This window comes from Hylobates moloch, unplaced genomic scaffold (genome assembly GCF_009828535.3).
Source record: "Hylobates moloch isolate HMO894 unplaced genomic scaffold, HMol_V3 SCAFFOLD_2, whole genome shotgun sequence".
NCBI classification, from domain to species: Eukaryota; Metazoa; Chordata; class Mammalia; order Primates; family Hylobatidae; genus Hylobates; species Hylobates moloch.
Genome location: NW_026652277.1, coordinates 13,098,496 through 13,116,220, shown reverse-complemented (window position 1 = coordinate 13,116,220; position 17,725 = coordinate 13,098,496). Strand labels below are relative to the sequence as shown.

General features: G+C 41.1%; 1 protein-coding gene across 7 annotated transcripts in view; it reads left to right on the top strand.

Moving 5' to 3' along the window:
• Positions 1 to 3,937, top strand: part of PRPF18 (pre-mRNA processing factor 18) — a 71,668-nt gene extending 67,731 nt beyond the window's left edge. For all 7 annotated transcript variants that reach the window (XM_058431667.1, XM_058431682.1, XM_058431673.1 and 4 more), the window contains one exon: positions 3,327 to 3,937. In XM_058431667.1, coding sequence (XP_058287650.1) covers positions 3,327 to 3,407 — 81 coding nt within the window. In that variant the 3' untranslated portion in view covers positions 3,408 to 3,937. The remainder of the gene's footprint in view (positions 1 to 3,326) is intronic.
• The last annotated feature ends 13,788 nt before the right edge of the window (positions 3,938 to 17,725 follow it).

Sequence of the window (17,725 nt, the reverse complement as noted above, 5' to 3'; positions counted from 1 at the left end):
TGTCTGGAGCCCGATCCCTTCTCACCACCTTCCTTGCTGCCACTGGGTCCAGCCACCACCTCTCATCTGGATTATTCCAGTATCTTCTCTCTGGTCCCTGAGCTTCTCTTATTGCCCCTCTCCAGTTTCTTACAGCATTCCCCAGACTGATCCAGTTCACATACAGTCAGATCGCGTTGCTCTCTTGTTCAGAGCCCTGCAGGGGCCCCTTCCTAGTTCACAGAGTCCAAGCCAAAGTCCTTCAGGTTGCCCCACACGTCCACATAACCCACTTCCCTGCTTTATGTTCTCCAAAGCACTTAGCATCATTGAACATTTTTTTTTTATGAATTTATTTTGTTTCTTGCCTGTCTTCCCTTATCACAATTCAATCTCAGAAGGGTGGGATTTCTTTCTGGCTTCTTCGCTACTGTATTTCCAGAGCCTAGAACAGTACGTATAGTAGGCACTGAATAAATATTTGTTAGATAAGGGTATTGCCTTTATAAAAATTAAAAGCCAATTAAAAATACCACCAGTTTTTAAGCCATTTGCCATAAGCTAAGCTAAGCAGCTCATTGTTTTACTGGCTTAAGCATCCATAAGCAGTTTGAAACTGAAATCCTGAGGGGGCTAATTGAAAAGATTTGTTTCCATCTGGAAAATAACCATATGCTGTCCTGAGATTACACACCTATCTCTGCCATGCACTCTCAAACCTTTTTAGAAAAATTTATCACACTGCTCTGTGGTAACTACTTATGACGGGAACGATTGAGTTTCACAACCTTTGGCAGCTAAGATTTCAGGGAGAACACTAGTATATGTTTTTAAATCATAGAATCTGCTTAGTGAGTATAAATAGGCATCACACACATCTTCTGTAAGGAAGACACACCTAAGATTCCAATTCTTCTGGGGAAAACCACCTCCAAGGCAAACCATCAGTTTGCCTTCCACTTGCTCATAACAATTCTTGCCATGCTGTGCTGCTGAGTGAAGCTATTTGTATTTCATCAGGGTGTTCTCTTGCCTGACTTTGCCCCTCTTCTCACCTATTCCTTCAGGAACCTTAAGATGCCAAATTAGTGCTATCACCTATATTTCCATGGCTACCGATCACAGTTCTGTATACACATGATTAGAATTCGCAACTGGAGAAGCTGGACTGTGTGATGGAATGGTCTTTATCCCAAAGCAAATACCTGATTACACAGGGTACAACAACAACAAAAAGGAGCAAAGTGAATTACGTGTGCAAGAGCCCTTCTTATGAATCAGTTGAAAGATAACCTCCCTCCACATCCCTAATTCCTAAATCTCATAATATGGGCAATCCTTGAATCCACCAAGGACTTTAAATACTTCACAGTCCTGTTTCTCTGATGTGGAATCTGTTAGATTATGGCTCCATTAATAGAAGTATGTCAGTTGTCCCTTAATATCCTCAGGGATTGGTTCCAGGACCCTGCAGATACCAAAATCTGGATGCTCAAGTCCCTGATAGAAAATGATGTAATATTTGCATATAATCTATGCACATCCTCCTGTATACTTTAAATCATCTCTAGATTACTTACAATACTAGCACAATGTAAATGCTATTTAAATAGTTATATGATATTTATTTGTATTATTTTTTATTCTTTTTTTGTTGCCGTTTTTTTCCGAATATTTTTTAACCAGGGTTGGTTGAATCCGTGGACACATAACCTGTGGATACTGACTGTGATTAATATTTGTGTTGTCTGCTTACTATGGGACCAACGAGATTTTGCAGGGATTTTTGTGTTGTTTGTTTGTTTTGGTGATTTTATTGAGCTTAACAGGTGTTAAGTTACATAGATTTCAGGAAGACCTTTGGCAAAGTCTTTCCTTGTAAACAAGGAAATGTGTGCATTAATGAATTGCACAGTGAATAGGATTCATTGCTGGTTACAGACTCTTCCCAAGATCGTTTTGGAGAGAGCTCGATTGTGGCATGTCTCAGGTCTCTGCCCTTGCCCTGGCCTGTTTGTGCAGGGTATTGAGTATTTGGATAATGACTTAGAGGACATGTTTACTGAGTGGTGGATGAGAAAGCTAAGAAGAATAACTACAGCTAAATGTCGACCAAGGATTTTAAAAGATCAGAGACTGAAGGATGAGTTGAAAGAGACAGGATGAAATTGAATAGTGATAGTTGTCATCAGCTTAAAAAATCTAACTATAAAGTTACACACTGGAGAGCTGGCCAAACTGCTGTAGAGACAAAAAGCACTTGAATTCTGTGAGATCAGTGGGAATTAGGTGTGTGTATTGTAGTTGTCTAAAAACAGCCAAGGGTCTTGGTTACAGTTGCCAAGATACAGAACAAAAGTAGTGCAGTCACTGCTTCTAGTGAATTCTGCAAGAATGGCCAGGTCACACTTGGAATGTTGTACTCAGTTTTTACTGACATATTAAAGTGGTTTTATTGTGTAACATTTGGTACATTCAAAAGAATACATGTAAAACACAAGTTATAAAGCAACTAATAAAATGAATGTCTAAAAGCCTTATTCCCAGTTTAAGAACTAGAACATTCTGAAAACCATTGAAATGGTATTTTCCTTCCATACTCCAGAAGTAACCATTACCTTGCACTTAAGTTTGTCATTTCCTTTCTTTTTGAAAAACAGTTCTACCATGTTATGTGTGCATTTCTAAGCAATACATTTTTTTACTCGTTTTTGAATTTTATGAAAAGGGTGTCACTGAAGGTAGTAACACTTCATGCCACTTGCTTTTTACTTTCGACATTGCTTCTAAGATTCATATACATCGGCCTTTCCCAACCAGAGCCCCTCATCTTGACCACAGAACACAGAAAATAATTTGAGTGTATTTTCTCAGTCCTCCAAACATGATACATAAATAGTCTCCTAAATTTTAGATGCGTAAGGGAGAAGTTACCTCATTACATACAATGGATGCCTTAGGCTGGGCAGTTAGAGCTTAATTCTCTGTTGGAACCTGGTTGAGATGGGCTGAATTGTTACATGTAGCTAGAGTTAATTCATTTTTACTGCTATAAGATATCCCATTTGTGAGCACACTGAAGTTTTTTTCATATGTCCTCCTATGGATGGAAATTTGGATTGTTTCCAGTTTTTTGGTTTGTTATTGTGAACAGTTCTGTGACGAATATTCTTGTGTAGATCTGCAGGTGCACAGGAAAAATTTCTCTAGGCATACATCTGAGTGAATTTGCTTGGGTCTGCTGCATTTTAATGGGGACATTGACAAACTGATACGAGTTCAGAGGAAGGCAGTTAAGAATAATTTAACCATGTCATAACCAACCTTTGTTTTCCTTATTTTCTTAGGGATTGAAGAGGCTAATGACCATTTGCCAGAAACACTTTCCTACAGACCCATCCAAATGTGTGGAGTACAATGCACTGTGAGATCTGTGTATGGTGTGTTAATAACAATGAGAAACTTATGGAAGCAGGCTGTGGACTTCTGGAATTACCAACAGGAATGAGGAAAGAAGAAAACTGGAGTTCCAATCTCTGAGTTCTACCTGATGTAACTCTTGATTGGTTTTAAGAACTGTGTTGGACTTTATTTCATATCTGACTGCAAGCTGATTTTTCTTTCTTGCTTTCATTTTAATTAGTCCAAAATTAAGTTTTAAAGATTTTTCCTCACAATTTAAATCTATAGACAACAGAAAGGAGTTTAAAATGACCTTTTTTTCAGTTGACCTGAAAATTGTGGTTAGATGATTAAAAAGAAACATTTGAGGATGGACTTAATTATTTCAGTAAAATATTATAATTTGCCTGTTGTCTTTTATGTAATATTTATATAAAATATTTTTATATATTTCAAAAACATGGGACCATTGAATGAAACTTTATAGTCCTTAAATGTTGCGGAACTTTTGCTGTCTTGCAATAGAATTTGAATGTAAATATTATTACTGGTATAACTCAAATGTTATTTTTCTTGCATTTCAAAGCTTGCTTTTATTTTCTAAGAAGTGTAAATTTTAGTATTTGTCATCTCTCAGGACAGATACAATTAACAGGAAATGGAAGTTTGAAGAAACAGAGATGGCGCATCATAGCAAACTAAGTTCAAAACAGAATAACCCCAGTGCATCAAGGTTAAGGTGGGACAGTGGTTTGTGATGCCAGGGAGAGCGGGGAAATTGTGATGATGCTGGTAGACCTGGGCGGACTATGTTCCCAGCCACACCCGCCAACAGAGGAGGAATGTGCTGGTACTGATGTCCCCACCTGAGAGTCTGTCCTGGCCTTGGTTTTCCACAGTGAGGGCTCGTTCTAATGTTGCACAGTGTCATACTCAGATATCACTGTGACCTGTTACTATGCTTTAGAACCTGAGAGGCCTCTGTTCACGTGGCAGCATGGGTGAGCGGATGCTCCCGGAGCAGGTGGACTGGTGGCACTGGATAGCGGTAAGAGCGGGGGCTCCAAAGGCAGAACTTCCAGCTTCACGTCTCAGCTCGACACCTGCTCACTGTATGACTTTAGCAAGCAACTGGATCTATCTAAGCCTCAGCTTCCTCGTCTTAAATGGTAGTTGGTAATAATAGTCCATGCTTCGTAGCATCACTGTTGTGTTCAAGCAGAATGTTGAGCACACTGGCGAATAATAAGAGCTCATAAATATTAGTTGTTGTGTCACTATTGTCATTAGAGGGGAGCCAGAGTCCCTTTTGGGAGCCCTGTGTTTAGGGGCAGTGTGTCCTCACAAAACAGTAACAGTAATAATGATGGTGTTGGCAGCAACAGCAGTAATCATGGAAACGTTGATTAAGCATTTACTGTATCTGAATCCTGTGGCTGTTCCTGCTTTCAGCCAGTTCTGCATTGAGAAGGGCCAGGAATGTGGTGGGAGCTAGATGCCACCAAGTCGGGGGGTGTACATTCACAGCGGTCTATTCTGGCCCCTCTTGGGAAGGTTCAAAAGCCAGTTTTGGCCAATTGTGCTCTTCTGCTGTGCCTAGATAGGATCGTTTCTGATGGTTATGTGCATGGTGGTGGCTGAGGTCCACTGTCTGGAATTGAATTGGGGTTCCCTGCCTCCCACTCCCTCATTTGGAAACCTTTTCTTGTTATTAAATCAGTTAGAGGGGGCCAGGCGCTGTGGCTCACGCCTGTAATCCCAGCACTTTGAGAGGCCGAGACGGGCAGATCCACGAGGTCAGGAGATCGAGACCATCCTGGCTAACGCTGTGAAACACTGTCTGTACTAAAAATACAAAAAATTAGCTGGGCGTGGTGGCGGGTGCCTGTAGTTCCAGCTACTCGGGAGGCTGAGGCAGGAGAATGGCATGAATCCGGGAGGCAGAGCTTGCAGTGAGCCGAGATCGTGCCACTGCACTCCAGCCTGGGCAACAGAGCGAGACTCTGTCCCCTTCCCCCCCCACAAAAAAAAATCAGAGCTTAGTGTAACTTACCAGCGCAAGTGAGAGACAGACTTTCGTAAGATATGACAGTAATCTAGATTTTCATCTTGTGGTCTTATATAGGACGTATTTATAAATATTGTTGAATGAGTGCTCCCCGAGTTACTTTTTCTGTATTCACCATCAGGTCACACAGTAGAGTAGTTCATTAATTTCTTAGTGTCTTCTGTTTTGCAGTTAGTTAATGTTCCATATAAAGAACCTGTCATGTGACACCAGTACCTTACTAAAATTTGTCAGTGTGGTAGATGGTTTAGAGAAAAAAGGAACCTGTTCCACAGGGCTGTGACCATTTTGGGCTGCCATGGAGGGAAGCACATTCAAAGATGTAGATCCTCTCAGAGAAGTTTTCCATTTCCCTGAAATTAAAGATCTTCAGATGACTGCAAATAACATGAGGATATATAGAAAAATGCCCTTCCCCAATTTCCAAATCGTGAAAATTTGGCTCAGCAGATACTACATATTTCTGTTTGTAGTTGTTTATAAAATAATAAAGACATACCTTTTAAAATCAATCACAGTTCTTAGATAAATAAGTTCCTTCCATTCTTCCTCCCCAGACTCCTATCCATTAAGAGTTATGTCTCTGAATTCAAATTTCGTAAAACACTGAGTTCCCCTCAGAAGTAAATAGTGCATTTCCTAGGAGTGTCATTGCCAACTGCAAAGACAGAGCAGTATTTTTCAGTGTTGCAACATAGAGCGTGCAGCAATCTGGAGGTTGTGGCTGTGATTTCAGTCTTTGGGGGACAATTAGGAAAGTAAAGCTGAGGCCAAAGATAATTGACACATAGAGACAGAGGACAGTCCGGATCTTGTAGGAGGAAGGGAGCGGTCCTGAGAGACCAGAGCTAGGCAGGCAGCTGTTGCTAAGCATGGAACTTAGTGATCTGCTGTGGCCCCGAACGCTCAGTGAGAACTCGGAGGACTAGGAAACAGGCTTGATGGCAGTATGACTTTTAATGCTAAGCTCTGCCTTCTGGTGATTTCCTGACCTACTCCAGCACTTTAGAGCACTCTAGGGTTTGATCTCAGTAAATAACTTGGAAATGCAACCATCTTTTTGTTGGAAAGAAAGCAATAATGTATCCAGAAAGAAAGCAGATTGGAAAACACCAGTGTTTCCAAATCGTTGATAGATTTGAGTTTGGGGATTAATATCATTGGCTCCTTTTCAGCCACATGTGCCCACCTTTGTACCCCCAACCCTGCCCCACCCCGTGAGGTTAATGCTTCACACAGAAGGATGGTAGAATGAAGTGGGGCAGTTTCAATGAAAGGGAGCATTAAGCTGAGCTCTGCCTCTTTCCTTTGTCTGCATATCTGGTAGAACATAACTTAATGAACTGTGCCTCCTCCTTCCCCCGGTATACTCCCATGAAGCCCCTAAAGAATAAGTTTATCTCATAGCAATCTATGGTATGGTGTCATATTGGGAGTCTTGAGCGGAAAAGCACTTTCTCACGGTATATTGATGTAAGAGCTTCCAGCTGTCCAGAGTGCAAGAGCCAGTGCCAGTCCCCAGAGGGTTGCTATGGGAACACTGTTATGGCAACTGGTTTTCATCACAGACTCTGCAGTTCCATTGGCTGAACTATAACCACACGCTAGTCCTTTAATGGTTAACAGTAACCTTAAAATCATCTGAAATTTAAAAATACTTTCTGGTGGTGTGGAATAGCTAGGGAGGGCGGTGTGGCCAGCCACACAGCTGTGGTGTGAGCTGACCCCATTCAGAATATTGGAAACATGCTCATTTAAAAAAAGAATGTATGTTTACGTTGATCAGAACAATTTATCATGAAAGTATTGATTATTTATTTTCCCCCATTGTAAACTTTATACAACTTGCTTAAACAAATCCTTGTGTTTGTTGCCTCTGCTGGTCACTCTCACTAGGCCATTTCCTTCTGTTGAGTCTCCTCTTCCCTCTCTGTAAGCACCAACTTCCTCAACTTTGTCTCACAGTGTTCAAGCTTAACACATAATTTTACCAATGAGAGCCGCTGAGAAGTTTTGAGCTGCCTTTTGGTGATCTCAGACTCATTCACTGAGCTTCAGGCTGGGACAGTCAAGAGTCACTCCTGCAATCTGCTGTCCTGGCCTTTCTCAACTCCCAGTTTTACAACTTGCCAAAACTAAATTGCCTTTGCTGTCAACTGCTTTTCCTTTCAGACTTAGGAGATGTTAGGACCCGTGAGCGTTGCAGTCTGTGTCTGCCTTTCTAAGTTTGGCCATCCTAGGAAGTAGAAGTGTAAAAGCTGTAGAATTTGAAACTTTTGGACCACAATTCAAAACAAGTGCATGGAGACCCAGTATTACATGTACACAGGCACATCTACCTGAAACAAAGGCACCGGCCGTACCATGTGCAAGGCGCATTCTTATGTTTTCTAATCTGTTGTGTTTCTTTTTAAAAATATGCTGGTGATTATCCTCAAAATTGGTTGACAACTCATTAATGTATGGTGGTCAGCAGTTTGAAAACCACTGATTTTTTAATTTCAAACTTTTATGTTAATTTCAGGGGTACATGTGCAGGATGTGCAGGTTTGTTGCATAGGTAAACATGTGCCATGGTGGTTTGCTGCACAGATCATCCTATCACCCAGGTATGAAGCCGGGCATCCACTAGCTATTTTTCCTGATCCTCTCCCTCCTCCCACCCGCCATCCTCCAACAGGCCCCAGTATGTGTTGTTAGCCTTGTGTGTCCACGTGTTCTCATTGTTCAGCTCCTACTTACAAGTGAGAACATGTGGTATTTGCTTTGTTGTTTCTGTGTTAGTTTGATAAGGATAATGGCCTCCAGCTCCATCCATGTCCCTGCAGAGGACATGATCTCATTCCTTTGTATGGCTGCGAAGTATTCCGTGGTGTATATGTACCACAGTTTCTTTATCCAGGCTATCGTTGATGGGCATTTGGGTTGATTCCATGTCTTTGCTATTGTGAATCGTGTTGCAGTGAACATACATGTGCATGTGTCTTTATAATGGAATGATTTATATTCCCTTGGTTATATACCCAGGAATGGGATTGTTGGATTGAATGGTATTTCTGTCTCTAGGTCTTTGAAGAATTGCCACACTGTCTTCAACAGTGGTTGAACTAATTTACCCTCCCACCAGTAGTATAAAAGCGTTCTTTTTTTCTCTACAACCTCGCCAGCATCTGTTATTTTTTAATTTTTTGGTAATAGCCATTCTGACTGATGTGAGATGGTATCTCATTGTGGTTTTGATTTGCATTTCTCTAATGATCAGTGATGTTGAGCTTTTTTTCTTATGTTTGTTGGCTGCGTGTATGTCTTCTTTTGTGAAGTGTCTGTTCATGCCCTTTGCCCACTTTTTAATGGAGTTGTTTGGAAAACCACCGATTAAAGCAATTATCAGTAGAATTAAAGAAGGAAATGACCTGTTAGATGAATCTAGGACAAAAGGACTATAGTTCTTTTTTGATTTTTTTTTTAATATGGAGATAACACTTGGCTCTCATTGTTAGTGTGAAATTTAGCAGATTATAGAACCTCGAGTACTTCAAAATGCTAAATACTTCTGCCGTAATATGTAATTCTTAAGTTTAAAATGAGGAGACGTCCATAGAAGAACCAAGAAAAGCAACTTGTAAGCCATCTTTTAGAAAATTGGCAGTATGTATAGGTGATCACCTTGGGCTGGTTGCACATTGTTGGATAAAGCAAGATTAAACAAGGTATTACAAAATAAATGGGAGGTCAGTTAAAGTACGAGATAGGTTTGGCTGGGTGTGGTGGCTCGCGCCTGTAATGCCAGCACTCTGTGAAGCCAAGGCGGGCAGATCGCTTGAGCTCAGCAGTTTGAGGCCAGCCTGGGCAACATGGTGAGACCTCATCTCTACAAAAAATACAAAAATTAGCCAGGTGTGGTGGCGCACGTGTGTAGTCCCAGCTACTTGGGTTGAGGTGGAAGGATTGTGTGAGCCCAGGAGGTCGAGGCTGTAGTGAACAGTGATCACACTGCTGCATTCCAGCCTGGGTGACAGAGTGAGACCCTGTCTCAAAAATAAGTAATTAATTAACTAAGTATGAGATAGATTTGGGGCAAGAATAGTTGCAAGGAGTCTAGTGTTATGCATCAAGTGTCTGTTGAGAGGACAGTGGTTTGGCCCTTTGAAAATTATTTCCTAAGACTCAGTGCTAAATTACATTTCTTTTAATGTAAATTTTCTTATTGGCAGTATAACATACATACAGAAAAATCACTAGAGTATCATATCATGACAGGTTCTTCACAAAGTAAACAAAGTAACTAGCACCCCAATCAGAAAAGTTTACTGTTATTAACTCCCCAGACATCTCTTCATGTCCTCTTCTAGTCATAGCTATGGTCCTAATTTCTAACCTCATAATTTTAAAAAAATCTTTATCGACGCGTAATTCACATACCATTAGTTGTACCCATTTAAAGTGTACAAAGATTGTAAGTATATTCACAGTTACACAACCATCACCACAGTCTTAGAACACTTTCATCATTCCAAAAAAGAACCCCGTTTGCCTGTGTTCAACAATTTGCCTGTTGATAAATGGAATCAAACAGTATGTGCTTGACTTCTTTGGCTCAGCTTAGGGGTTCTGATACTTACTCATCCCCATTGTGTGTAGTTGTGGTTTTTCAGTCTTGATGCTGTGTCTCACAATTTATTCTACTGATGATGGACATGTGAGTTGTTTGTGGTTTTTGCGTGGATGTTTTATATGTGTTTCTTGGTGAATATAAATTTCTCTATTTATATTCACAAGAATATATACCAAGGTATGAAATTTCTGGGACATAGGGTATGTATAAACTTGGCTATTAGAGTTACTGTCAAAGAGTTTTCCAAAGGGCTTATACCAGTTTACACACTCCCACAGCAGGAGTTGAGAGTTCCAGTTACTCTTGCCACACTTGATATATCCTCTGTCATTTTCATTTTAGCCCTTCTGGTAGTCATAATAGTATCACATTGTGGCTTTAATTTGCATTTCTCTAATGACTAATATAGTTGAGTACCTTTTTCATATGTTTAATGGCCATTTGGATATTATCTTTTGTGAAGTTCCTGTTCAATACTTACTTTTGTCCATTTTTCCTCTACTGAATTGCCTGCGTTTTTCTCACTGATTTATAGTTCTTTGTGTATTCTGGCTAGATATCTGTATTGCAAATAAGCCTCCGACTTGGCGGCCACCCTTTGTGCCAGGTTACTTCTTATGCATTGGAGAAATAATCTTATGACTGACTCAGATATTGACATAACCTTTGCCAACTATCTTTGCCCGATAGATTTTATAAAAATCAAATCATATGTCAAGCTTAAATAACAATTCTTCTTCTTGTTTAATGATGTCATCATAGTGGCATGTTTAAGAGTGTAGGATTTGTGAGAAGAGGAAATTATGTGAATGTTTGCACTTTTTTGTTAAATGTTGTATTGGATTATTTCGTTTGAGATGTGGCTATTTCTGTTTTGCTTCTTTTGATGTGCAAGTTCACGTGCCATATGTATGTGGTGTAGACACTACTAGTTGCTTACCCAATGTTCATTCTCTCTCCTTCTCTACTAACAGAGCCCTAATTTGCTTAGAACTGTAATATGCACAGTTAAAACAACTTGTCCTCCCAGGACGCTTTTGTAGTTAGGGTTGGTCATGTGACATGGTCCTGCCAAGAAGATACGGATAGAAGTCTGTGGGTGAGTGGGACTTCCTGGAAACCTGTTGCTTTACTAAGAGAAAGAGACAGACTTAGCTGACATACATATTTTGTCCTTTGCCTGTGATCATGATGTGTAGATGCTTGGTGGCCATCCTGCAGTCTTGACAATGAAAATATGCTAAAGATGGCAGAGCAGAAGATAAAGCTTGGCTTTTTTTTTTTTTTTTTTTTAGGGCGTCATGAAATCATTTTGTATAAAACATGAGCTGCTCTTTTAAGGTTCTACAGAAAAACAGAAGAGATAGAACATAGGGAGAAAGAGAAAGTTGTTGTGGGGGAGGGAGAGAGATTTATTATAAGGAATTAGTAGATACAGTTATGGAGGCTGAGAGGTCCAGTGATCTGCACCCTGTAAGCTGGAGACCCAGGAAAGCTGGTGGTATAGCTCCCATCTGAATCCAAAGGCCTGAGAAACAGGAGAGTCAATGGTGTAAGTTCCAGTCTAAGTCCAAAGGTCTGAGAACCAGGAGAGCTGATGGTGTAATTCCAGTCTGCAGGTGGACTGGAGCGTAGAGAGAGCTAATTCTCCTTTACCCCACCTTTTTTGTCTATTCAAGCCACCAGTGGATTGAATGATGCCCATATGCACTGAGGAGGGCCATCTGTTTACTCAGTCTACCAATTCAAATGTTAATCTCATCCAAAAACACCCTCACAGATACGTTTGGAATGATGTTTAACCAAATATTTGGGTACCATCTTCCCCAGTCAAGTTGACACAAAATTCACCACCACAGCTGCCTTCCTCTGGGCCTCATGTTATATGAGAACAGTGTTGGGTAAGTTGGGTTTCCATTATATTCTGCTGAACTCAGTCCCTAAGCAATATATGCATTACTCAAACTTCTTGACCTTCAAAATCATCAAGTGACTTGTGGCAAGTGTGCCATGGTGCTGAGGTCTTTGTTCATTTCGACTGGAATAAAATCAGACTTCGCCACATCCTCCTAAGATAAAATAGGTATGAGATCATTTACTTGAAGTGGTTCTGTGGATGTTGGTACATTGTGATTTCAGTTACAGAAAAGCCACAGATGGACATGATGTTAAAAGCACCTCAAGGACAACCAGGTACTGGAGCAGATGCCAAAAGGAGTTCTTCTGCCCTGTCATCAAGATTCTGAATCACTCAATTTATTGGACAAAAGCATTTAGCTCTGATTCCTCTTGCATTCTCTCCAAATGTCCATCAGAGTAAGAAGAGACTTTGAGAGAATTAAACTCTCTTCTGAATATCTGTTATAGATGTGAAAAATACTTGAGAAAATACATGATTGTGGTTTCATCATTTTGGGAAAAGCAGCTTGATATGCTTTGACTTGTTATTACTACAGTTCCGTCTGAGATGGCAACTCACGTTATGCTGACATGAGCCAGAAAAAAAAAGTGCTTGTGTTTTTGTCGTTTATAGAGTTTTTTAAAAGTTAAAAAGCTAAAAATTAGTTTGTCTTAAATATTATAGCAGTAGACTTTAGAGGTCTCTTTGAGATTTTAGAACCTGTTATTTCATCCTTTGATTAGGAATTTCTAGCCAAGACTCAGGATAAGGGCCCAATTTCTGGTCAGTAGGGGTGCTGGTTGTGAGGCTGTTGTCTCAGCTTCAGACACATCTTCATACTCTGCTATGTCATGAGACTCTGCAAACCAATCTGTCCTTTGCTGGAGAGTTTTTTGTTAGGGTCTACCAGGATTGGACAAGAGAGACTGGAACCTGGAGGCGGGAAGAAGGGAGCTCCCCCTTTCTGTTTGCTTTCTGTTTCTAACAATGATGGCACAGCCGTGGTTTTCCAGAAGCCGAGCAGTGGCTGTTCACTCCTGAAGGAATAGTGGGTTCCAGGGTGCAGTTTTCCACACTTGTAGAACCAGCTTCATCTCTCCACTCAAAGATCACCGCACTATCAGCTGGTGCCCCCTCTTCAGAGGTTTGAATCCGAGCTCTGTGGAGTCCCCACATTTCTGAGGTGCCAGTACCAGGAGAGTGGTGTCCACCATGAGAGGTTTCACTCCCAGCTCCTGGAAAAGCTTCCACATTTTAATGATCCCAGCCTTGCCTCTGGTTCCCAGCCCTAAGCATGGTGGCTTCCTACTGCGGTTATCTCTGTGATACTTGAGAGTCCCTTTTTGCCTCCCACCTCTTCACTATCTGGTTGACAGTTGTTTGTTCAATCATCTCTCTTAGAATAATTGCTGTGGTCTTGGTCCGAGATATAATAGGCAACCAGGTTTTCAGCTCCTGGAAAAGAGCCATGAGACCCAGGTCCTCTTCTATGCAATCCCAAGCTCAGGTGGATTTTTCACTAGCTTTCCTCAGTACAACATAGGGATCCCTCCCTAGATGATGTGATTCACCCCCATGGGGATAGCTGCAAGATGAGGAGAAACTAATGTCTTACCTACACCCTGGTCATGAAGACCTCTCTTTGCTCCTTCCTTCATTCCCACCCTGCTGTTCCTCAGTCTCCTCAAGACCTCTGTCCAATCAGTCTGTTTTCTCCTACTTAATAGCACCTTCTCAGCTTCCCTTTTCTTTTTAGTCAGTCTGGATCCCATTACCATCATTTCAGTCACCTTCCAGTCCCTTTTACTCTCACATGCTTTTGTTGGCCTGCCACACTCGCTGACAACACCCAAGCCAGAGTCATTCCAACCTCTCTCCTCCCATGCTCTGACATGATAGTAACTGCCCTGGAGGAAATTCACAATCTAAGCATCCGATGTCAGCTGGACCCTCCCTGCCATAGCTCTCCTGATGCCTCTGCTCTTTACTGATCCTACCCTGCTGCCTCCTTTTTGTCTCACTTGGAGGGTGGCCTCACCTACCCTTCTCATACAGCCTGAATATGGAGGCAATCTTAAGGTCTCTTTCAACCTCCAAAGCTACCTACCAGCATCTTGTCTTGATTTGGAGAAAAAGCTGTTCCTCCTTCTGTAACAGGCTAAGTCTTCCACTATCTTCCTTTCTTATCTATTATGTTATCTAATTTACTTTCTATTGGCCCCCTCTACTTCCAGTGTAATTTAAGTCTTATAAGGGCAGGGAATTTGCATCTGTTTTGCTTGTGCAGATGTGAGGTGTGAGGAAAGGAAAGCTGATGAAAAAGAAAGCTTGGATGATTCCAAGATTTTTGGCCTGAATGCTGGAAGGCCTGGAGTTGCCTGTAACTGAGCTGGGGAGGGCCATTCATGGTGAGGTTTGGAGGGGACAGTCAGGAGTTTAGTTCGGGACGTGTTAGCACATTAGACATCCACGTGGGGATATTGTGTAGGCAGTGGGATGTACAACTTCTAGAGGAGGTCTAGGATATAGGGATAAATTTAGGTGTCATCAGCATAAAGATGGCATTTAAAGCCATGAGACTAGATGAGAACTTTAAGGAGTAATTGTCAATAATAAAGGGAAGGAGTCTAAGGACTGAGCCTGAGGACACCAATGCCAAGAAGCCAGGGAAGAAAAACTACCAAGGAGATTGAAAAGGAGAGCCCTGGACTATGATACCAGGTGGAAAACCAGGACAATGTGGCATCCTGACATCCCAGTGAAGAATGTTTCAATGAAGTGTCCCACTTCTTCACACTCCAAAAAGTGTTGCTGGCAAGTGATATTAGATGAGAACAGAGAATTAACCATTGGATTTGGCATTGCAGGGAGTCATCGCTGACCTTGGCAAGAGTGGGTTTAGTAGAGTGGGGAGGGGATGAAAGCATAATTGGAGTGGGTTTGAGAGAAAATGGATAAATGAAGGGGAAAACAATTAGCTTGTGGGGATAAAAATTTATGAAGATAGAAATGGGTTTCTGATTAAAAAAATCAATCTTGGTGCCATTATAATCCTATGGGCTCTTGAAATTACTCTCCACACTCTTTTATTCTTCTGAATGCAGTGCAGGTTCTTCAGCTTTGCTGGAGTACATATCAACTTTGCTGGGAGCATGACTTTGTGCAAGGCATAAAGGTTATACCTCTGCAGCTCTTCTACTTTTTCTCTGCGATCTCTGACCACTCAACTCAGGTAACCAATGAGAGATGCCCTGTTGGTCTGTTATCTTTGGGAATAATTTTAATCTCTTCCTCCTGTTTAATGCTAGTGTCCTCCTTTCCCCATATATGTGGTTGTGTGCCTGTTTGTCTCATCCATGAGAGTAAGCTTTTAAGAACTGGAACTCTGCACCAAATGTGCAATGAAATGACTTTGTTGGAGACCCATTGTCTGCCTGCTGGCCCTCGTCAGTGGTGACGTCACACTCCTCTTTCTTTAGAGAGTTTTACATAGAGCCTTTTTGAAATGGTATTCTGGGAAAATAAAAAGCTGGCTGTTTGTAATACTTTCTACCAGGAGTGGGGTGTTCACTTTGTGTTCTCTAATAATTGTTTGGAATCACCTTTTTTGGCACAATGAAAGGGTAGATAGATAAACAGATTGATAGAAGAAGAGGTGAAAAGTAGGAAGGAGCAGGAAAGAAATGGGAAGAGGATCTTCTTATCTACCAGTTGCTTTCATGTGGTAGAGCTTAATGAGAAGATAATAGGCTAATTTCCTGAGCTGTGACATATTTACATGTAAAAGACTTACATGGGGGCCCTTTCTCTTTTTTCAAGTGTAGATGATTTTGAGATGGCCTGGTTGCTTCCCCAAGGAGAGGAGGCTTCAGGCTGTCCCATGGGCAGTTTTTAGGGTGTAGGAAGTAGAGAACACTTCCAGATGTGATTCTCAGTGGATTGTTTTCCTTTTTGGCGCATCAACTGGCTCTAATGGCCAAGGCTTCTGCAAGGCTTCCTGTCTAGGAGCTTTTCATCCAGGGATGCTATTGGAGGCCAGACTTCCAGTTTTGCTAGGAGGAGATGCCTGTTAACTTAGGGGGCCAGGGATTTGATTGCAGCAGTCACTACTTAAGTCAGCCAGTCACCATTTCATCCGTAAGTTAGGGACTCTTTGTATTTGCAGTCCCCGTAGGTGCTTGGCTCTCGTGATGTGATTTAGAGAGTCAGTGGCAGGGTTTGAGCTGCATTGTGAGCATGGAGGATTAATGGTAGTCACAGAGAGCCTGAGCAGCCTGTGTGAGTGACCCTCTGCATCCTACGTGGAACGAGGGACAACATTAAAGACGATCCCTCAAAGCCTAGCTTCCTTCATTGCTCCTGCTGTGGACTGTCTTGCAGGGACAGTACACATGCTGGCACATCTTACACACAGGGAGCCATTTGCAGTGAATAGTGATGCAAAGGCTGAGATAGTATCCTCATAAAGACTGACCTCCAATCTCAAGTCCTTTTTTGTAGCAGGAGGAATACATAATTTAGACAATATTATCTTGTACAGTTAACAAAAGGAAACTAGAATAAGAGGGAATTCACCTCTGCTGAACAAACCAAGCTTCTCTGCATCATCTAGCAAGCCCATAAAAATACCATCTGTAGATTGACTTTAATAAAGGAGCCCACTGAGGACACAAGCACCTGAATTACAGATTCCCGGTGCACATGCAAGCATTTATCGCTGACAGACAAAGGAACAAAATCTCCAGGAGGCAGCTGGGATCTTTTCATTTTGAAAATGCTTTAATAAGTGTTGACAACACTGTTTTGCAAAATGTAAAGGTACTATACAAATTCTTAATACAAAAAGAATAAATTAAAAGCAGATTTCTTTTTTTAATTCTGCAACTTTGTCTACAACGTACATCTTTTTCATTGATTACAGTTGAACAGAATCCAGTAAAATCATTTTACATGCTCTACAGTCAGTTTCAGGAGCAACCTAATCTTTTTTCCCCCATTATTAAACTAGAGTCCATTTTACACAACTTGTAATAAACTATTGACATTAATGTATATGTAAAACTTTACACCTAGTTAACTAAGCAGTAACTGGTCATCTGATAGCACCTGGATGGGGTTTGCTATATTTAGAACTAAACTAATACTGAATGAAAACAAATTGGAATTTTAACAGTTTCAACACTCACCTGCATATAATAAAATAAAAAATCAACCTGGCTCACAACATAGTCTGATGTATGTGTTTTCACCAGTCTTCTGGCTGAAACAGGCAATTTCTTTTACGCATCTGAAGAATCCAATAGGGGCTTTATATCAGACCAGGGACTTCGTATTTCACCTTATTTTGTTTTAAAGAAATAGGGATAAAGAGTTTGCAAGTGCTTGTGTACAATAACTACATCATTTCCCACCACACTGATCATTAATCATGTCAGTCTCAAAGGACTAACGTTTTATGTACATTTTGTATTAACTGAACTCAGCTAAACAGTAAAACCTGTTTTACTTAATCTCTGTCTTGACTACCAGACTATCATGATGTTTGCTGGAACTGTAATTCCTGCTCCCACTCCATTTCTTTCTGTCCCCCGAGTTGAAAATATAACCCAAATCTTTAGAATTTTTGCCTCTCATTCTTTGCAACTCAAGTGGGCTAGAATCTTGATCCAGTTTTCTCCAGACTAGATTTCAAGCTACACTGCATGGTGTAGAACCTGTAACCATGTAACCTCATCAGCTTCCTTTTCCCTTTTGACTTTTC